General features: G+C 28.3%; 1 protein-coding gene across 1 annotated transcript; it reads left to right on the forward strand.

The window, feature by feature from the left end:
* Nucleotides 1-207: 207 nt before the first annotated feature.
* On the forward strand, nucleotides 208-23,640 carry LOC129980742 (histone-lysine N-methyltransferase PRDM9-like). Its single transcript, XM_056091123.1, has 10 exons — nucleotides 208-285; nucleotides 10,199-10,288; nucleotides 10,616-10,696; nucleotides 10,799-10,860; nucleotides 11,250-11,424; nucleotides 13,721-13,810; nucleotides 15,823-15,899; nucleotides 16,989-17,183; nucleotides 17,261-17,513; nucleotides 22,953-23,640. Exons 2-10 carry the CDS (start codon nucleotides 10,213-10,215, stop codon nucleotides 23,600-23,602), a joined length of 1,659 nt encoding a protein of 552 aa, XP_055947098.1. The 5' UTR covers nucleotides 208-285; nucleotides 10,199-10,212; the 3' UTR covers nucleotides 23,603-23,640.

Below are 23,640 nucleotides of genomic sequence, written 5' to 3' on the forward strand. Positions count from 1 at the left end.
TGCTTTAAAAGTATTTAATTTTATTCACAAATACAGACGATAATTAGCAAACGACAATTTATTTCATATATTAAGAACGAACATTTTATTTATTTCATTCTTTACGGTTCATTAAGGAGGTGATTTTTTTAGCAAGAATAATCGCTTTGAAAATGGATAATAAATTTCATTCCAATAAGAATATTAAACAATATTTTACTTCTGATGCTTGGTCAGCACTTAGTGAATATGAGAAAAAGCGTTGGGAAAATGTTCAAAAAAATTTTGAAATTCTAAAATCAAGCGGTAAGTAAAATTGTTTGGAAACTTCTTTGATACAAACAATAATTTGGATGTAAGCAATTTTCTTTATTACAGTCAGTTTTATTTATCTGTGAGTTATAAAAAGAAAGAAATTAATTATTATTCAACGATTTAATTGTGAAACGAAAGGATTTTTTTATTTTTATATCTTAATATTGGGTGCTTGTACTGTCTTTGAATACGTTGTTTAAAAATAAAATTAATTAAAAAAATTTGGCAGAATTTGTTTCTCAAAAATATTTATTATTAATTTTAATTTTTGTGAAAACGCCTTGCTAGAAATCAATATTTTTCGAAGAACGAAAATTGAAAGAAAAAATAATAATAATAAATGTTTTCTTCAATATTGTAAATATATTCGAATGCATTTTCTTAATAATTGGAATAGAATTTTAATTTTGCAACGATTATAATAATCTTTTTAATGGATTATTTGTTAGTAATTATAGCAATATATTCAGTCCGTTTCCAGTATGAACATTTTTGTATTATAGACAAAAAAAAAAAAAAAAACAGTAATGCATTTTATACTTTAATATTGCAAATGATTTCGAATACATTTTTCTTAATAATTCGGATAGAATTTTAATTTTGCAATAATTATTATATAATTTTTAACGGATTATTTGTTAGTGATTATAGCAATATATTCAGTCACGTTTCCACGTCACGTCATTATTTATAAGGCAAATTGAAAGCATATTTGGTCAACATTATGCAAACAGAATAATGATAAAAAATATAGTAGTTTATGATTTGTTAAAAAAATATAACTATAAGTTATAAATGTCTAGCAATTAAATGGATAGGTTAAGAAAATGAACAATTAGATATTACGAAATGTATTTTCTTTTAGAATCACAATGTGATAAGTTTTTGTAAATAGAACTATTAAAAATATATCGATATTTTAAATATTAGAAGTAAAAATAAAAAAAAGACAATTAAATATAGAAAAGAACGGAATGAAAGTGAAGGCCAAATGGAACGAAAGAACAAAAGGAAATAGAACAAAATATTTTTAAAACGAATTTATAATATTTCTTTTGAGATCTAAGAACGTTCTTTTTTTATTATAATTTCAAAACTTATGCATCTAATAAAAGTATAAAAATAGTATATGTTGCTTATTTTGTTCTTGAATATTGGTTTGAACATAGAGCTATATCAAACTGCCCGTATAGAGAAAAAATACTGTGATTTAAAATGTATGTTTAGAACATAGGAAAACCAAGGAAGTTAGAGGGCCAATTAATGCTCATTCTTTTCTTTGTCACTCTCTAAAATCCATTTAATAAACTAGACCGGCATGAGTTAATAATTATATATATAAAATAGGAATTATAAATCCTGTTATGTGTAATACTAGCCGCCTCTGGCGACCAGTTAGCTCACCGACAGTATTGTTCTCTAAAATATTCAATTCAATATATTATGTAACTTTGTATCTTAATAGCTTCTTCAGAAAAATACTTTTAAGTTTCAAATTTTGATAGTCATACGATTATAGGAGTCTTAAGCCGTTTTGTTAACTCTAATATATATTTCTTTAATTCTCTGTGAGTTTCCATAAAATGTAGTTTTTAATTAAATCTGACGTGAATAAATTTAAACAGGAGCAAAAACATTTTTGCTGAAAGAAAACATGTTCTTTTGAGTTCACATTTTCACCCTCCAAAGTATATACAGTGGCTCCCAAAAGTGTTCGTACACCAACAAGAATCAATTAAAAACCTCATTATTTACCATTATATATTCTTATTTTTAAATGAAAATTTTTTCATAGCATATTTTTACAGTTCTTAATAAAGCAGTGAAGAATAAATTTTAATTACGATGCAAATTATTTTTTAAAAAATGACAGTAAATAAAATTGCACAAAAATAGGACACAAAAGTGATCATACACTTTAAAAAAAGATCACTAAATATGAAAATTTCTAAATTTTTATAAATGTTTAGTATTCAGTAGGATATCCTTTATTCTTTATAACAGCTTTTAAACGTTTGGGCATAGATTTAACTAAACGGTCGGTTACTTCTGCACCGATCTTGTTCCATTCTTCGATCATTAGTGCTTTCAGTTGAATTTTCGATTTAATGTCGTGACTTCTTATTCGCACCTCTAATTCTTTCCAAATATGTTCTATAGGGTTTAAATCCGGTGATTGAGCTGGTGTTTTAAGGGTTTGAGGGCAATGATAGAGGCAAAAAAGACGAACATTCATGGCCGTGTGCTTAGCATCGTTGTCTTGGTAATACACAAAGTTGTTTAAAATATCCAATTTTTGTGCTGACACTTTTAAATTATTATTGAGAATATTTATATAAACTCTATGATCCATTATACCATCAATGAATATTAAATTGCCTACTCCAGCCGCTGACATACACCCCCAAACCATGACACCTCCACCGCCATGTTTTACTGTTCCAACTAAATTCTTGGGATTAAGTTCTTCGTTTTTTTTCTCCATACAATAATTCTCCCATCCGACACAAAGATGTTAAACTTACTTTCATCTGCAAATAAGACACGATTCCAATAGCTCTCTGGCTGGTTTATCATAGATTTGGCAAATTTAAGCCTAGCAATTCTGTTCTTCTGACTTACAAAGAATTTTCTTTGTGCAGAGCGGCCGTGTATACCAGCATTCCGAAGAATTCTACGAATAGTTTCACAGGAAATAGAAGTTCCATTTGATTCATTATATTGTGAAATAAACTTTATTGCACTCAGACGTGGATTTTTTAGAAATTTACTCACAATATTTCTTTGACTTCTAGCTGACAGAATTTGAGAGCGACCATTACGAGGCTTGTTTGCAATCCTTTTCCCCTCTCTGTAAAGTTTTATTATGCTTTGCACCGTTGAATGAGGTAGATTAGTTATAGTTGCAATGCCTCTAATTGATTTTCCTGCTTTAAAATGAAATATAATTAATTTTCGTACGTCTAAACTCGTTTCTTTACGAATGCGCGTCATATCTAAGAATAAAGTAAATAGAATAAATAATTGTGATATTAAATACTGAAATCAAACGATTTTAGTGTATTTTTCAATTAGAAGAAAAATAAGCCGCAAAAGATATTTTTATGATGAATTTAAATAAATAATGTTTGGATGTACGAAGACTTTTTTGTTCTAATTTTGTGACATTTTTTATTTATTTATTTATTTTTTAGAACAATACTACTTGATTTTTTATAAAAATATTTGTTCAGTTTTATTAAGAACTATTCAAAGATGCTAATTAAAAAAAACTAACTAATAAAATGCTTTATTAAGAAGTATAGAACACAATTTCTGCAAATTTCTTTAGTGTACGAACACTTTTGGGAGCCACTGTATATGTCATATTTGATAGTTATAGGCCAAAGGGTTTGATCAATAGAGCTTCAACATTAGTTTATGTGTATACACGCAATAATCTTAATTATAAGTAAAGATAGTCACCTTTAGCGACCAGCTGGCACACCGGAAATAATGGTTGCTAAAATAGTTAATTAATTGTGTTTTATATAACTTGGTTTTAATGGTTTCTACAACAAGATATTATTAAGCTTTATTATGTTAGAGATATGATTCATAGAAGTCTTACGGTATTTTGTTATGCATTTCCCTTATTTTTTGTCAGCTCTCCTAAAATTCGTTAAAAAAATGGCTAACACGACCTAACTTAAAACAGCATTACATTTTTCACTTTTCTTCATTTAAAAATATTTTAAATATAGATTTATATTTTTTTACAGATTGTACTCAGATTTAAGAAAATGTATTACTTGCTTTTCTGAAATTAGCCTTGTTGATAATGATTTGTGTTAAGAATGAGAGTAATTCGGATTGTAAAACAAAAACGAAAAATATCTTGAACTTTAATAATGACTTTTATAAATGACTTCGATGTTATTCCAGAATTCTTATGTTCTTGTATTAGAGTTCGTGATACGTTTAACATTCGTTCAGAGTTCTTATGATTCTTAATGGAAAGTATGCTTAAAATATTTTTTAAAGATTGTTGATTAAATATACAAAAATATTTATAAAATAAAAATATTAATGTCATTGAAAAAACAATTTTATGTTTTTAAAATGATATAAAAATTATTTTTGTGATGTAATATTTTCGAAAGTTATCGGAAAAAAACGTCCAAATTTGATTTAATTTTTAATTAAAATTTCAATAAATAAATAAATCCGAGGTGCCCATTCTCATTTTCCAAAGAATATATGCGCCAGGATTGTTACCTATACTGTCAAACTGTTTGACCTGGAGAGTGCCAGCGCACACACACATGCGAACTCACACGTATACACATACAGTGGCTCAAAAAAAAATACCTTACTTTTACTTGATAAATCTGACTTTCAATATAAATAACACATTACCGGGAATTGCAAACGTGTTTTTATTTTTACACATAGCAAAGGGATTAATTTAGAGTAAAAATATAGAAAAACGACGAAAAACTTCTAAATTGAAAAGTTTCAGAAGCATTTTAAATAAATATACGCAAAATTTTACCTCAAAAAATTGAGAATACACCAATGAAATTCTTGTAATATCATGCATAGAAAGAGCGTGTCAGTATTTAGTTGCATGTCTTTTGGCTTTTATAATAACCTCTTATAACGATAACTTCATCTTTTGAACCACTTTTTCGAGTATGGCTCACGAATATTCAATGGCATTGATGTCGGGTTACTGTGATGATGTGTGTAACTGCTGATTACAATATAAAAGAAACCATATTTTGACGTTACGTGCATTCTGTTTGGGGTCGTTGTCCTACTGGAAAATGAAATTTCCATCTAAATCCAAATTCTTAGCACTTTCCTTTAGATTTCTGCGAAGTATATCCAAGTAAACCATATACTTACCATATATAAAAATTAAATTTCCTACCCCGGATGAAGCCATGCAACTTCAAATCATGACGGAGTCACCATCATGTTTAACTGTAGGACGTAATTTTTTTTGGATCCAAAGCAGTATTAGGCTTTCTCCATATAGTACGATGGCTGTCACTGCCAAAAATGTTGAGTTTTCTTTCATTACTAAATATAGCTTTCTTTCAAAGGTTATTGGTCTTCAATAGATGAGTTTTTGCAAACTTCAGATGTTTTTTCTGAATTTGCAAGCTGATGAACGGTTTCTCTCAAACATTTCGATTTTTATATCCAGCTTGCCTAATGGCATTTCGCACAGTTTCAGCACTTATACTTCTGTCTATGATTTAAAAAGTTTCTGCAACAAGTTGGATAAGCCATATAGTCGCAGCAATCTAAAGAAAAGTGTTAAAAATTTGGGATTAGATGGAAATTCCATTTTCCATCAGAAAACGACCCCAAACAGAATGCACGTAACGTCAAAATATGGTGTCTTTTTCAGTGTAAACAGCAGTTATACACACCACCACAGTACCACGACATCAATGCCATTGACTATTCGTGGGCCATACTCAAAAAAGTGGTTAAAAAACACAAAAATAGAAACAAAATTCATTTAAAACAAGTGATGCAAAAAGAGTGGAGTAAAATATCTTCAAATACCACGAAAAATGGAACTAATTGGTACTATGACGTTTAAAGCCATTATAAGAGCCAAAAGACATGCAACTTAATAGTGACACTTTGTTTCTATGCGTGATATTGCAAATATTTCATTGGTGTATTCTCAATTTTTTGAGGCGAAATTCTACGTATGTTTATTTAAAATGCTTCTGAAACTTTTCAATTTAGAAGCTTGTTGTAGATTTTTCTTTAGTTTTACTCTAAATTAAACCATTTGTTATAGGTAAAAATAAAAACATGTTTGCACTTCCCAGTAATGTGTTATTTATATTGAAAGTCGGATTTATCAAGTAAAAGTAAGGTGTACTCTCAATTTTTTGAGCCACTGTATCTACATTTATTATAAATAAAAATATAGAAAGAAATATTCACCCGCATCCCTTATATTAGCATTTGCAATTTTTTGAATAAAGTATCTTATAGAAACTTAATCAATAATAGAGGTAAAAGCTTTAATTTTTTCCGACTGAAAATTACTTTCGGGAGGTTTGTTTGAAAAATCATTTGTTTTTTCCAAACAAACCATTGAAGATTAACGTCATCATTACAATCATTGTCAGTAAATATTTTATGAATAATTTGCTGTGATGTCAAATGTATAACAGTATTTCTACGTTAGTTTTTATAAACATTACACTTTAAAGAAGAATTTTTAAATTTATTCTTCTTAGAGAAAAAAAATTATTCTCTAATCTGATGAAATACTCAGAAGATAATAAATAATTGACTCATGAATATAGAATTAAATATAATTCTATATAATTAAATTACAGAATTTCTTTGTCTTTCGTTCAAAAAAGCTCTTTTTATAATGTGTAAATAAATTTAAATATCAGAATTTTTTTTTGCATTAAGTAAAGAATTGGAAATATTTGAAGCGATAAAAATAAATTACATTTTTGTCACTTTACTTACAACTTTTCCATCAATCCTTACAGATTAAGTTTACTCGCTTTTTTATTACTTCCTGTGCCATAAATATTTAAGTTTTATTCATGTAATTGTAAGCAATCCTTTTTTTTTAAAATTATCACTGAGAAAATTTGAAATTAGAAACTATACATCAATGCATATATGATATATTTTAAAAATATAATATGTGAAATATCTTTAAAATATCTTCATTGCTTACTAAATGTTGCTTACTCTGCTTACTGTAAAAATTGCTTACTTTGTGTTGCCTGGGATGAAAGTTTTATTTTCGATAATCCTTTTAAAATGAAAACAAATTTCTATAAAATACAGGGTGTTCGAAAAGTATTGCCCCTCTTTTAAAATGAATTTAAAAAAAAATCACTTAGGTTTTTTTTTTTATGTTCTATTAAGAAAAGATCAAAATTTCTTTTTAATGAAATGTAAACTAGATGGCACTAATTCAATGTTTTGCAACCTTCTCATTTCAAAATAGCTTCACAGCAAGTTGTAAACATGGTTTATCGAATTTAAATTTGTAACACAGGTACAACATGAATTTCGGACTACCTATGATCGAAGTCCACCTTCAAGAACAGCAATTTTTAAGTGACTTAAAAGATTTATGATGGCAGGTAGTGTATTGTCAAAATCAAAGTATGGACGCCTTAGCAGAAGCTGAGATGGAGCTACACGAATTGAAGAATGCTTTCGCCATAATCTTCGTAATCAATCACGAGACGCAACCCAGCAATTAAATACCGCAGAGCTGCATTTAATTAAAAAAATATTTAGCACTATAAGATAACTAAGACTTAATTTCCTGGCATTTTCTTATGCTTTTTCAATTTTTTTTAATTAAAAAAATTATTCGTTTCTAGAAGAAATTAATTCTACTTACAAATTGAAATTCTGAGTCAAGTTCTAGATATTGAGCGTTGACTAGCTGATATGGCTTTATATAGTAGTATACTCATGTCTAATATTTTTATTGTAAAAATGCTTTTTATTATATAAAAGTAATTAATATATTTCTTATAAACGTATTTTATATATTTTATTTCAAAGTATTTAATTCCTTGGAGTTAATGTAAACATTACTTTTACCCAAATTTTTATAATGAACAATATCCTCTTATTAACTGAAATGTTTTTAAAATAAAACGATAAGATGTTTGCCGATATATTTAAAAAAAGTGATCAAATAACATATTAATATTTATTGTATAGATACTACAACATTTGACCTGAAGTGTTGAATCTAAAGAAAGATTTTAAAGAACATTTTAGAGCAATGATGCATTAAATTTTTTTTTTTTAAAACATGGAAAAAAATATTCAATAAATAGTTGCTCCTAATATAGTTGTCAGTAGTCTATTTAAAAAATTTTCTTTTAATGTTCTTCCAGAATTCTATTATGAAGAACACTATTATGAAATCTTTTAAAAACTTTTAAAAATATTACCAAAAATTAGAAAAAAACCCCAGAAATATCGGAGAATAAAGTTAGAGTAGTTCAAAGCCGTTGCATAGTAGAGGAATACCTAAAAAGTTCCCTTTTTCAAAATAGTCTGCATCTAATCGATTATTTATTAAATTTTCAAAATTTAAAAAAATGAAGGTTTGCTCTGAAGTGTAATAATTTTTAATCCAAGATTTTGATTTTGAAGTTAGTGTAAAATGTTTTTTGTGGAATAATTTGTAACGAAATTTCCGAGAAAAACCTCTTTTCAGTTAATTTCTATTTAATTTATTTTAGCGCTTTGGAAATTCACAGTATTCCTTCTTTTTTGAATAATAACTGTGGAAAATGAGATTAAATGTGGATCAGTTTCTTAAGAGAAGTTGTAGAACAAATTTACGGACATACATTAAATATGTTACATATCCCCGTATTGAATAAGTTTCAGTAAAAGTATGTTTTTAATAATTTTTAAAATTTTTTTTTAAAAATTAAAATTAAAGGTTAACTTTAGAAGCAAGCGGTGATGAAAGGTTTTTTGAAATGATTCGATTTTTTAATACTACTGTAGTTTTATATGATATAATAGGATGCATAAAGATATGCACAAAAATTTAGGAAATGCGCAGCATAATGAACAGAACACATCAAAATTTAAAAATATTTTTCAGGGGAAGCTATTTTGAACAAATTACCAAAAATATTTATTAAAAATTTTTTAGCAACCATCAGTTATGTAGAATCAACTAATTGCAAAAGGGGGCTAGTATCTTAGTATAAACAATAGCCATTGTGTCTATGTATGTCAAGCTGTATCACGTGAAAACGTTTTTTATAAATTCAAATTAACAGTCGTTAAAAAATTGAGCAAACATGACAATAGAGTTTCACTTCAACAAAAAAATATGTTGTTAAAAATGGGTTAAAAGTTTGTTTAAAAAATTAATTAAAAATAGAAAAAATTATACAGCAAAAAATTGGCATCATTGAAAAGTTAATAGTTTTGTACTTTAATGTGAGGTATGTGATTTTTGATGATGTGAGATTTTTTTTTAGTATGTTATAATAATTTTAGAAATTATCACATAAAATATCAAAATTTCACTTAATTTATAATTCATTAAACTTTAAATTAAATTTCAATGAAATCAACGAGGTGCACATTCCCAGTTTCCAAAGTATAAATGTCCAAATTTGATGGTTTTAATTCGAAAGGTCTAGCCTGTAAAAATCAAAAGAAACCAAAGAAGAATATAGAAAAACCAAAGAAGAATATAATTTAATTGCTAATATATTTTTCTTTAAAATTGATGCATTGAAATTGTAATTCTTTTTGCTTTCAATTAAAATTAGTTTCGAGATTTTGATATACAACATATGCACGGGGCAGATATAAATAATTTCATATTAAAATATTTTAATGTAAAATTAACTGTATATAAATTAGTCTAATAAACAAAATTTAAGGCTATTTTTAATTAAGAAAATATTCGTTGAACCAAAATTTTTTTTTAAATCCTCGTAATCTAACTCTTTTAAAAACTTAATTGATAGTTTTTAAAGAATGATGTAAATAATTTATTAAATATAACGATATAAGTTGATTTGAAAACTATAAACTTAAAAGAATTAGAAAAACCTTATTAATCTATTAATTAACATTATAAATCTGTAAAGATCTATTACATTTGCAAATAATATAAAGACTGTATATTATGATAAAATTTTGATCTCAGCGACGATTTATCTACCATAAATTTGGTTACTATTATTTTTATAAAAAAGTCACAAAGAGAGATCATTAACGTTTTTAATCTATATTTTCTTAATATAGTTTTTAATGTGATTTCAATTAGAGTTTCTGCATACATCTGATTTCCAACTGTACAAATATTCATATCTTTGAAAATAAACATCCCATGCATTCAGTATCGTAATTTTTTTAGGAATCACACCCAAGATGCCAGAATTCATGATACCTAAGTTTAAGCGCTCCATGATGAGCAAAAACAAAACCAGTGAAGTGCAATCCAAAAGTAAAATGAGTACTTTTATTATAGTTTTATTTTAATATTCTTTCGGTTTATATTCTTTGAGTTAATATTCTTTAATATTCTTTGAGTTTAAAATGCCTACTTCATTTGATTAATTGCATAAAATCAATTCTCTACAGTATATTTTTAGTATAATTTTTTTTCAGTATAATTTGATTTCATAAGGAGAATTAAATGGAAATTAAATATTTGTAATGAATAAAAATTAGAAACTATTTTTATATTTAACTATAAAGAATTTAATTCATTAAAATTTTTTATGATTGTTTTATTTTTCTATATGTTATTTTCTCAAATAATGTAACGTAGACAATCAAGAACCAAAAGCAAAATTTAAACTGTTTGGTGTTCCGAAACAAACCTCTTCTAAACGCACCAAATCTATCAAAGGTAAAAGCATCATAATCTATCACTTTTTTTATCTTTAGTTTTGAATTTTTTTCCTTCTACTTTCAAAACAATTAAATTCTTTAATAACGATTCTTTCAATAGGTGCAGAAGTTTCTTCAAATATTTCTGGTATTATGAAAACGGAATCAACTTCATCAAACACGGTAAGTTAATCTAATATCTTTAGCCCAAAATGTGCCTCATATTCGACCTCCGTAACTATATATAAACCAAAACTTTCGGAAATCCATTCAAAATTAAATACAATACTCTCCTATCTCTAATTTTAAATATTATAAAAAGTTACATTATAATCAAAATGGTCATTTATTAAATACAATGATTAAATTAAATTTAAAAGTAACAAATTGAAAAACAACGTCATCACCAACTTAATGAATTGCTCATTCAGGGGTTAATATAAGTCTAAGAAAAATGTTTTTGACTTTAGAAGCTAACAAAAATTAACTGAAATGTTTATATATATGAATGTTGCTAAAGAAATTATTCAACATTTTGAATTACATTAAAAAAAACTTTTATTTTTTTCTAGGTGACTACTACAATAATAAATCTTCGAGGTGTAAAACCGAAACAATTTGCGCAAAAAATTCTGATATCCGCGCAAAACGCATTGAAAGTTTTGGGAGATATGCTCGGAGGTATGGAGGAAGATATCAGTTTTAATGTCGAGGAAGTACATATCTCGAAACCTGGATGCTCAAAAGGTACGTATCAGTATTTATTTATTATCATGATATTAATTATGTTGGGAAGCCATGCACTAGTTGTATCAGGGGTAAGTGGTAACACTTTTGTTACGCAGCAGTGCCTGAAATTTTTAATCAGAATTTTCGCCAAACGTGATTTTTATGATTATTTTTACAATTATGTCTGAAATTATTTTTACGATGAACACAGTCAGGGCCCAATCAGAACTAGTTACAAGCATGAATTCCTTTTCAGCTAGTGATTAAAAGAGAGATATTTTATAAATTTTTAATTCAAAATGGGTTTAGTTATTTTAAAAAATATTTTTATTAATTTAATTTAGTAGGTAAAGTAGGTAATCTACTTTAATTTTTTTTAGTGACCGCAATATTTAAAAAAAAATACAATTGAGCTGTCTGAAACTATGCGATGGGGAAAGTTGTAATAAATCTCGAAGTAAGCTATGGTATATTAAAACTTGCGGGATTTATATTGATCTGTATTTGATTCCTACAGTTTTTGTTTTGTTTTTAATATTAATAAACAACTTCAAGCATCAGATCTTTTCCTATGGATTCACCCTCGTATTCCCTCTGAAAACGTCTAATAAAAAAAAAATGCTTGACTCAACAACCTGCTAAAGAAGACGTGGAAAAAAATGACATAATTAATAAGAAATGAAAACAAGAAGAAAAAGTAAGGAAAAGGGAAAGGTGCAAGGAAAAAAATTCGAAGGATGAAAGAGTGAGGGAATTGATTTTGAACTAACATACAGATTCGGAAAAAAAAAATAGTTTTGTTCCAACTTGCTGGGATGTTTACAGCAACTCTAAAGAAATATTATTAGTAATTATATTAGCATCCTGTTTCGAAATAACGTTAGGATAATTTTGAACAGGACGAATATAGTGCGTGAGCTGACATAACAATTTAACTGATATCAAGTCTGCTTACACGACAGTTGCTCAGATTTCAAATTAGAAGCACTCCAGCGACGAAGCCAAAATAGTTTAAACATGCTATCATTGCCTGCATTTCTGATGAGAGAGAATGGGCTTAATGCATGATTTGAAAAATGTGAGTAAAACTTATGTTAGGAAGAAGTTTCATTGCTTCATTAGAGAGCCAGTTTGCTTTCGTAAACTGCAACTCTAATGCAGAGTTTTATGTTGATTGATTAAATAATTTTATCCTTATTTTATTATAAACCATTTAATATAATTTATCATCACTATCGATAATTATCGACCTCCTCATGTGTTTTAATTGATATAAGATAGTAAAAAGAGTATAATTTAAAATATTTTTGTTTCATTATTACGACTTACCTCATATCTGTGACAACTTGCTCCATATCCGGGGCAAGTTGAAACAGCCAGAGATTTTTAAAAAAATATGCCTGGTCTAAAATTAGCAAAAGTATTGAATGATTTTGATGCATATTATGGATGAAGTTAAATTATGAAAAAAGGCTGTTGTATTAAAGTAAAAAAAATATAAATGTTTTTGCCAAAAAAATGTTAGAATTAGCTCCAGTCTCACCTGCGTTTTTGAATTTGTTCCAAATGTAACTTTTATTCCCTTTTGAATAGAGCATGTTTATAGAAATTAGTATGCTCAATTATTCTAAATTCTTATTTTTTTCTTTGTGATGCATTAAAATAGTTTCGAATTTCTTTAATTATGATTATAAAGACAATTTTATTAAATCATCATGGCGGATATACTTCAGTGGAAAAGGAAAGTTTGGTATGGGAATCGTTACAGTTTATCCATTTCTCTTCAATATGAAAGTGCAGCCTGTTTTTGAATTCTTGTTTTCATCACCATCTTCATTTCAAAGTTTTTAGATTTTCCACGAAAATAGCAGAAATTACTAATAAATTTATAATTTTAGCATGTGACACAGATTTTAAAAGGTAATTAACAAAAGATATTGGTCCAGTTTAACAGAAAGTATTAACAGTAATAACTACTCGTTGTAAATATTAGAAAATATATTTATAACCGAGAAAAAGATCAACATTAATTATAATACTTTGAATAGTAGATAGGTTTCCATGTCAATATGTGAAATTTATTTCAATTTTGTATTTACTTAATTCAATTTGGAATTTGGAAAAGCAGATTACCGATTGCAATGGTATGTTTTAATTCTATATGTCAATGTCCCTTAAAATTTCATTTCTCTTAGTTAAACATAGAGCTTTGAAGGATTATTCAGTACCTATTGAACAAATGAACAGGTAATATATTTTTTATCATTTCTTTTTCAAATATTAATTTAAACTATTTTTTTATGTAATGTTTCAGCTATCGAACCAAAGCGCCGTTATCCCAAACGCAATGTTGCGAAGAAATGTTATAAAGAGGAAGATATATCGAGCGAGGATGAGTTTTTGTGTAAGTAAAATTGCTTTGAAATATTTTATGTGTAAGAAATTATTTCATAATATAGGTAAAAAAAACTTGCTAAAAAGGATATTTAAAATTAAATGTTGAAAATGATGTGATTTAATAATCTCAAAAATGATTTGCTGAGAAAAATCAATTTTTTAATCAATTATAATTACATTGAAATACAGTTTTTGTAAAATTTGATCAGAACGAATTACTACCAAAGCGTCTTGCGATTTGTTATTCTTTTGAATCGGCATAATGAAGAATAATGCATTTAGACATTATCTTTTTTTAATATAATTTTTTTTCACAGGAATCTGTATAGGCCATGGAGCGTTTATAAAGGAAATATTATAAAGTTAATTAGAGAAGGAATAAGAGAAAAATTCTTCATCATTGTAAAAAAAATGTTTTTACGTTCTTTAATCAACCCTTTAAATCCATTAAATTCGTTGTTCATCCGTTTCTTAAGTAATTACAGTTTTTTTTCAAAAAGGAATGAACTAATGAAAATAATTCACTTAATTATAATGCACCCAACTATTTAACTATTTGAGCTGAAAAATTCAGGTTTAGCAGATAAATTCATTTTGTTGTCATATAAGTTTAGAATTTGAAATGAATACAAAACTTCATTATAAATTTCTGTTTTCCTTCAAAAAGTCAAATATTTTCTTCGATTTTATTTGATTATCTGACAAGGGGAGGGCACGAGGTTGAAAATTTAGTTCGGAATGAGATTTAGTATAAAAGTAGTATACATTTAGAATGTTCTCTCACGAAAATATTAAAGCGCTCCCGTCATATTAATTGAAATCATCTTTAAACTCTTAATTTAATTTAAGTGATTCTGAATATTAAAAGAAATGCTTTCATATTTATAATTATTTTTCTTTTAAAAATTAAATTGTAATCCACGCATTAGGAGAATAAATATTTATTTTTGCATAAAAAAATGAAAAACATATTAATTAAAACTGTTTGTAAATTGTTAAAGTAATTTGAAATAAAATAGAAAAATAAATAAAGCAAAAAATGCCAATCTCCGGTCTCTTGCTTGGTACGCCAGTGTCTTAACAACTATACTACTCAGGCCTCGGTAACGGTGACACATTATTAGTATATAAGCTATGTAGAAAATTTGAGGACCATTTTCTCGAAATTGACTGGCCATTGCGCTTTAATATTTTCGTGAGCGAACATTCTAAATGTATACTACCATCATACTAAATCTTATCCAGAACTGAATTTTCAACCTCGTTCCCTCCCCTTGTGAGAACAATTATGAAATCTGATACAAAAATTTAAAGCTCAGAATGAAAAGACAATGAATTTATGAGAAATAGTTGTCATTCTTTTTTCTTATGAATATCTTTTATTTTTCATTATACTATAATTGGCTTCATGAAAAAAAGATGAATTCTGAAATTTTTGAATAATCCTTTTTTTATGCAAAAACTGGGATTTCCCTCGTTTAGATATATTTTAGAAGTCATTTTTTCAGAAGAAAATTTATAATAATATTTATAAATCTATTCGTTGTGCATTACAATATTTTCTGATGAAAATTATCCAAATTATTTTTAATTTGAATTATCCAAATTATTTAATATTTTTAAATTAATGTTGATACAAATCCTGCCCCGAACAGTTGAAGGAAAACTGTGCTTCGAGACTTTCGTTTAATTCTTTATGCAGCTCAATGTAACACAAGAGCAATTTTCTAATGTAATTATCCTTTGAGCGGTATTTGTTGGAAGATCTTAATCAAATAGATCATATGCGAGTCTTAACAGGCATATGCTTTTGTGTATGAAGCACAGTAAACTTTAAACATGATTTTATCAAGAATCAAGTAATCACCATCATAATAGTTAAAATGCTTTACTCAATAAATATTATGATTAAAGGATGAGAAAATAATAAATTCGATTGGTATATGCTGCTTATATTCAGAACATAATATGTCTTCATGATTTGTCTTGATTTTTATAAACTCGTGGATCAATTTCTAGATTGCGACATATGCAAAGAAGAACACAAAGGACCTTGCCCAGTACATGGACCTATGCTACTCGTATGCGACACAAAGGTAATTAAAAACCCTATAAAATTTTGTTAATAAAGGATATATCATTTTTTCAATTCATCGGCGAAAGCTATTAGTCACTCTCAAATCATCGATGAGTATTTCATGTGTAAGGTATATTTTATTAAGAGTTTATTGTAATGAACTAGCGGGTATGTTTTCCACTCTATTTTGCGATATACTAGCACAATATGTTGTGTTTTATGCTTCTGAGTATGGTTTTGGGGTATCTCTCTTCCAACTAATTAAGTTCTAAATTTTATACAGACCTGACATATATTGCAAATAAGATCATATATTGATCTCCATTTGTCTTTCTATGTGGGTAGTATGTTCTGAGCTAACGACAGCACCATCTGGAGAGTCATTTGTGAAATGTGTCACTAGAGACTCAGTCTGTGCACGGTAATATTCCATTAAGTGTGTGTGTTTATGTACTGACAATGGGACGGAGATATGCGATCTCTTAACTCTTGAGTTCCAAAATAAAGTTGCAGTCCTAAAGACTTTGTGTTTGTGTGTGTGTTGATGAGTAAAATACAGCTATCGACACAATAGACATAAAAACAGCGTGCGTTCTCGAGATGTCACTTTCACTTATACGTAAATATACCAACTAGATAATTAGATAAATTTTATATAGGTTTTGTGCTCCATAGTTGCAGATCTTTTACCAGTTAGGAACTAAACCTGTCAAAGAATAAGGTCGCTTTTTTTTATTCGTGTGTATATGAACAGGATAATTCAAAATCTCAAAGTGTTACATAAAGAAAATATCAGAGTCATCGAAATTGCAGATATTTATGGAATTTGAGATTAATAGAACAAAGATATAGGTTAAAAAATACGCTGTTCTTTTTATAATTTTCTATTTTAAAATTAATTCTATTATTTTAATCTAGAAAGAAATATTTTGATAGCGATAGTATTTCAAAATTATAAGAAAGTTGAGCACACTAAAAAGAATGATGGCCAAATTTATTACCTTTTAAGTAAGCGGGGAAATTAAGATATTTTCTTAATATATTTTTTTTGGTTTTATTTCAGTATGTTTAAATTAGAAGACTAAAGTACTTTTCTTTATTTGTACAGACTCCTAAAGGTGATCCTGAGAGGGCCAAGCGAACTCTTCCCTACTTTTTCTCCCTAGGAATCTCCAGCCTTCCCAAGGCCGGTCTGGGTGTTTGGTCAGAGATACCCCTCATAGCGGGGATGGTATTCGGACCTTATGAAGGAAGCATCGTCAAGAAAAATGAAGATGCCAAAAAGAGTGGATACGCATGGCAGGTGGGCATCCTTACAGCCAATTGATAAATTTGAATCAAGAGAAATATATGAAACTTCTACTGATTTTTTCCCAACAGGTGCGAAAACAGTCGAAGCCTCACCACTATGTGGAAGGTGTGGGCAAAGATAGCTCGAACTGGATGCGTTACGTGAACTGCGCTGACCATGAAGAATGGCAGAATGTGATTGCCTTCCAGTATTTGGGAAAGATTTATTACAGGACTTACAAGCCCGTTTTGCCTTTCACTGAGATCCTGGTGTGGTATGGAGATGGCTATGCTTCCGAATTAGGTATAGAGCTCAAGGAGAGAAAGTGCTTACAACCTCCAAGTAAGAACACAAGAAAAAATGAAATTTTAACTTTTGTCAAGCATACTTATATTTATTTCTCATTCAACCCACCTGATATCTAAAGGGTGTAAAGTTGACCCAAGTCGGCCGGTAGAGTTTACAATGCTTCATTTTTGTAGCCTGACACTTTAGATATCCATTTACTCCATTTTTAATCAATTTATTTTCAGGAGAAAAAAAAGAGTTTGCATCATCTGAGAGGAAATGGAATTGTCTCATACTGAGCAATACATATTTGAGGTGAAAGTTCCTTGGGGATAAAAGGCATCTACATAGACATATTAGTGCACGTTATTAACATATTGATTGACATGTTCTTGTTCGTATGTGTTAAAAATACCTTTTACTTATGTAGTCAGCGTTCAGATAAATGAAATCAATAATTGTAGGTGGCAGGGAATAAAATGTCTTTTCACATTAAAGGACACTGGACATCGTTAAAAAACCTTTTTCCTATTTATAAACATTTTTTAAATAAATTCTGTACATCAAATGTTTTCTACAAACTATTAAGTTAATTATTCAGCAATATTTACATTTTCTAGAAATAATTTCCTGTCTCCGATAACTTCTCAAAAACTGAGATTCTTCTCTTCTGTACTTAAAAGTTTAAACAGAAAATTGAATAAAAATTTAAATAATAACAATTTGTAAAATTTATAATTGAATTTAAGGGCTTAATAATGAATGGTAAAAATATTTGTAAAGGATCTATTTCACACATTATTTTCTCAAATTTAGTAGCATATTCTCCTTGCACTATAAAAATTAAACTGGGCAATTATAACATTAAATTATGCTTCATCAATTAGTTTAGTGATGTTTACTCATAGTGTTTTTTCAAGTGCCGAATTTTTTAAATGCAAATACTGCAATGATTAAGATTGAAATTTCCATTCTGATTATCATCATCACCGTCATTGTCCTTTATCATGGCAATTTAAAAATTGCAGAATTATGGAGGAAAATTGCGCTGAATTCTAATGAATGTAAATTAAACCTTGCTGCTGAAATAAATCCGACAGCCATCCAAGGCTTCGATTGTCGGAAAAACAAAACAAAATGCCTTTTGACATATTTTTCACATTTTTCACCATCAGGTGTTATTGGTGTAAGTATAAGCCATAGTAATAATGAACAATAAAACAGCGAAGTTGAAAAAGGCTAAAAGAACAGTAAGAAATTTACGGTAAATGATATCAGATTTAATGAATTTCACATGAACTTTTTACAAAGAAGGTAGGCAGAATTTTGAGCCGGAGGAAAAGACTGCTACAATGGTACTCTCAACTAATTTAAATTGTCTTATAAACTTTACTTAAAAAATCATAATAGTTTAGCAAAAATTTATAATATTAGGAAGAATTCTAGTGCTGAATTTTTATTGTGATTCACTATGCTACAGAAGGTAACTTTTCTATATGTTCCAATAATAACAGTTAAAAAGGATAGTTTTTTGTAATTTATAGTTATATTTAGACAATATTTTAAATATTTTCCAGTAAAAAAAGAAAAAAAAATTCAGATAAATTTTATTTTATAAAATAAAAAGTATATACTTACTTGGAAAGTTTTAAGAAGTTTATAAATTTCAAGTCAATGGCGAAATCACAAATATCATTACTTTTATACGATAAATTAAATTAGTATTATCATTGGAGCTGGAAGGAGAGATTCAGAAAGAAAAATGCAATTATTTCAGATATGTCCCAAGTTTTTATTGAACGTACATAAATCCATTTCTGTAATTATAATTCTTTTGCTTTGCCCATTCTCTCATTGAAAATGAAAATAATCAAAAAGATGCCGGAAAAAAATGACAGAACCCGGAAAAAACGTTTCAAAGGCCTAGAATCAAAAAGTGGACTTCATGCTATTAAAATGCGAACATAATTTAATCAAAATCACTTGTATTCAGAGATAAAGCACAATTATTCTGACTGTGGCCGTATCTTGAGCTTGTCCAGTTTGTCACAGACTCTTAAAATGTCTAAAATTTAACATCAAATATTTAATTTTTTTTATATTATACTATATACTTTAGTTGGAGAAACTCATCATATTTCACTTTTCCCCAACACTTGGAAAATATAGCTTTCGTCCTTCTCTTGAACATTTTTCAGATTCAACTGGAACTTTTTACATTGACTTTTACACCATGTAGTTAGTTATTTATATCAGTTTGCACTTATGCGATTCCAATTATTCTAGAGAATTAGAGTAAAAAAATAAGATTTTTCTATCAAATGGAAAAAGAATTCCGCTTATATTGGAGTTTGAACAAATTAACGCAATTCGATAATTTAGGAAATTGTGCGATACTCCGACCTAGCCAGAGGCAATGCGGGAAACTTGCCAAGGCTGTCGAAGAACAACCACACCTAGCACGAAGGAACAAACTACACTTGATGACATTGGACCCTTGCAAACAATAAAGAACCCTCTAGAGAAAGTGCATATTGGTTCAGAAAAAGAATAATAATAAAAAATCATTACATTTTACATTACATATTAAATTGTAAAATATTAAAAATGCATAAAATACATTAAATGAGTGTTAACTTTTTACATTAGGGGAGAGCTAAAAACAAAAGATTTGACAAAATGCCCCTAACATAAGATTTAATGACTGGAATTTTTATAAGTTCTTTGACAATTTAGGAAAGAAGAATAAGATCGCATATCAAAACTATCTATCTGGCAAGTTTTTTTTTTCTTTTTGGATTATTCAGTATACATACACTTAACGACAATTCTATAATTTTAGACAAGGAAAATCTAAACCAGGCATATCCTCCAAATACCATAATCAAATTTTTGGCAATTAAAACTTCTAGACATGAGATAGATTTTCAATAAAATAAATTATAAAAGTTAAATGAACATAATTCCGTCTTCTTCATTCAACAACTATAAAGACTGAATGCTTTTTTATAGATATAATATACATAGAGTAGTACAGATTTTAGACTACTTCATCGACCGTCTCAAAGATAATACCCAAATCAGCGCAGAAGATTTCTCAAGACTGATGGTCTAAAATCATATATATATATATATATATATATATATATATATATATATATATATATATATATATATATATATATATATATATATATATATATATATATATATATATATATATATATATATATATATATATATATATATATACATATATATATATATATATATATATATATATATATGTATGTATATATATATATATATATATATATATATATATATATATATATATATATATATATATATATATATATATATATATATATATATATATATATATATATATATATATATATATATATATATATATATATATATATATATATATATATATATATATATGTTACCGTTAAAGTATATAATGCAGTTATTTCATAGAATACCTAGTTATTCCATGAAATAACTGATCGTGTCCTTTAAGGTACGTAATATGTTATTAATTTGACACTTTAACTAGGTATTCTATAAATTAACTAATGAGAGATAGTTAAAGTGTAAAATAAATAATTTATATAAAAGGAAATTAAACTAATGATAGACAATTAAAATGAAAAAGAAGCAATTTATCTAATTTATGCAACGTATAAATGGTATTTATGGAAACGTATCATAAAATCATTTGTTACAACAAGGATTACTAAAACGACACTTGGAATTACAAAGAACATTATTTCTAAAACAAAGACATTTTTGTTGACACACTGGGTTTTACATGAACATTTTTTAAATCCCTGACCAGTACCTAAACTTTGAGCTGTAGCAACCGATCGGAGCGATATTTCTACATCCGGTACTTCGATTTTAATTTTTGTTCGCAGACACTGAACTGGGATCGGGAATATAATTGTTTTATGGGGCCGTTTCTTGTGCCCAATTGGAAACATCCTTCTTCGGTTATTTTTATGATGATAGCTAAAATAGATTTAGCATTATCTTTTCCTCTGTCAACTTCAGGCACTAGGATACAGACGGTAATACCCACAGAGGCTTCAGAATGAGATTTATCCGACATTAATTTCATCTTTTTCTCTTGAATTTCTAAACATTTTTTAGACTTTTCTCTTTCTCTTTGTACACTAAGTTCATTAAAACACAATTTGCAGATTTTCTGCTCAACTTCATCTTCTGAAACATAATCTTCCGAACATGATATATGGACAGGCTCCATACATTTGAAGCAAACTATATCTTCACTGCATTCTTTTAAACAGACAAGACATACTTTCGTAATGGGATTATTTAATACTGTTTCTTCAACTACTTTTTGTCGTGCGAGATATATGATATAGATTATTTTACCCTTTAACGGGCTGCAGATCGTTATACTATGAAATAACTAGTTAAACCATGAAATACAAGAGAGTTTTACACTTTAACGGACACGATCAGTTATTTCATGGAATAACTAGGTATTCTATAAAATAACGGATTTCATACTTTAACGGATATATATATATATATATATATATATATATATATATATATATTTAAATATTAGTACCTCGAGGATATTTTGTTAAAAATGTTCCACAGAGCAGAGTATCCAGATAAAAGATAAACATTCGTAATTTACAAGAGCATTTATTGACTCAAGTTACGTAAAATATTATTAGTTACTTCATTTAGCCTATTTAAATACATGCATTTCTATTATAAAAGGTTTAGAAATTAGCCGTTGGATTTTGAATTAAAAGGCAATATATTAAACCATGTTTGCTTGAAATAAAACTGATTTATTAAATTAGTAATGTAAAAGATCACATAAATCTTTTTTGCATTTATTTTTTAGAAAACATCGTATTTCATTTTATAAAGAGGTGCTGAATATTATGCTTTTCTTGATTTTTTAAAAATATTTTATGTAACTTGAGTCAATAAATGCTTTTATAAATTGCGAATGTTTAGCTTTTATCTGGATACTCTGCTCTGTGGAACATTTTTAACAAAATATCCTCGAAGTACTACTACTACTACTACTATTACTACTACTACAACTACCAATAATAATAATAATAATACACGTTGCATTCTAATTAACTAATCAATCATTAAAACTGACTGATTTATGAAAATCATCGACCGTCTCAAAGACTATACCCCAATCAGCGCAGAAGATTTCTCAAGACTGATGGCCTAAAATCATAAAAATGTTGATTGTTCTAAAGTATTATAGCTATTGGAGATCGTGAGGAGGAACTCGCAATGTTTGGGTTCGTAGCCGCGCAATATGACCACCAGACAAAAGTGATCACTCCTGTCTACAAGCTGTTATCTGGCTTATAAAGCTTCACCACATTAACTTGCATTAAGATAGGCGAATTGACTGGTCGCCAAAGGTGGCTAGTAATAAATAATTTTTAATTTTTACGTGCGATTAATTTATTTCAGAGGAAATCACGGGCTTCTCCTGCAATGTGTGCAACGGTCTCTTCTCCTCCTCCGAAAGCCTGATGAAGCACCAGAGGAATCATCCTCACCTGCAGCATGATCGGAGGCATCGGTGCCCGGAGTGTTCCTATTCCAGCGACTCAGCTGCCTATCTCCGCGACCACCTTCGCACCCACTCCCGAGAGAAGCCGCATGCCTGCCCACACTGCCCGAAAAGATTCAGTTTAGAGACGAATCTTCGCAAACACGCCCTTCTGCATATGGGACTGAAGGAGCACGCCTGCAACATCTGCGGAAAGCGTTTCAGCCAAAAGAATAACTTGCTGCGGCACGAACGCGTGCACAGCGGTGAGAGACCCTACCGTTGCCCCGATTGCGGGAAGGATTTCTCTCAATCATCTCATTTGAAGTATCATCAGAGGCTGCACACTCGGCAGAAGCCTTACCCCTGTCCCCAATGCGAACGCAGGTTTTCTGCGTCAAGTATCCTCACCAAACACATCGTGTACATACACACGAGAAGGTTTCCCCACCAATGCTCTCTTTGCGGAAAGGGGTTCATCTCTCCGGGAGAACTGAAGAAACACACCCAACGACAACATCGGAAATTAGAAAGTGTCGTCTTCAGTGCGGAAGGAGAAATGAGCTAAAACTTTTCGGTGTTGTATTTTGAAATTTTGATATAAAG

This window comes from Argiope bruennichi, chromosome 8 (assembly GCF_947563725.1).
Source record: "Argiope bruennichi chromosome 8, qqArgBrue1.1, whole genome shotgun sequence".
Classification (NCBI taxonomy): Eukaryota; Metazoa; Arthropoda; class Arachnida; order Araneae; family Araneidae; genus Argiope; species Argiope bruennichi.

Coding starts and splice junctions, on each gene's coding strand:
- LOC129980742 (XM_056091123.1), top strand. CDS start 10,213: ATGCCAGAATTCATGATACCTAAGTTTAAGCGCTCCATGATGAGCAAA. Junction 10,289..10,615: donor CAGTGAAGTGCAATCCAAAA/GTAAAATGAGTA, acceptor AATGTAACGTAG/ACAATCAAGAACCAAAAGCA. Junction 15,900..16,988: donor TACTCGTATGCGACACAAAG/GTAATTAAAAAC, acceptor TTATTTGTACAG/ACTCCTAAAGGTGATCCTGA.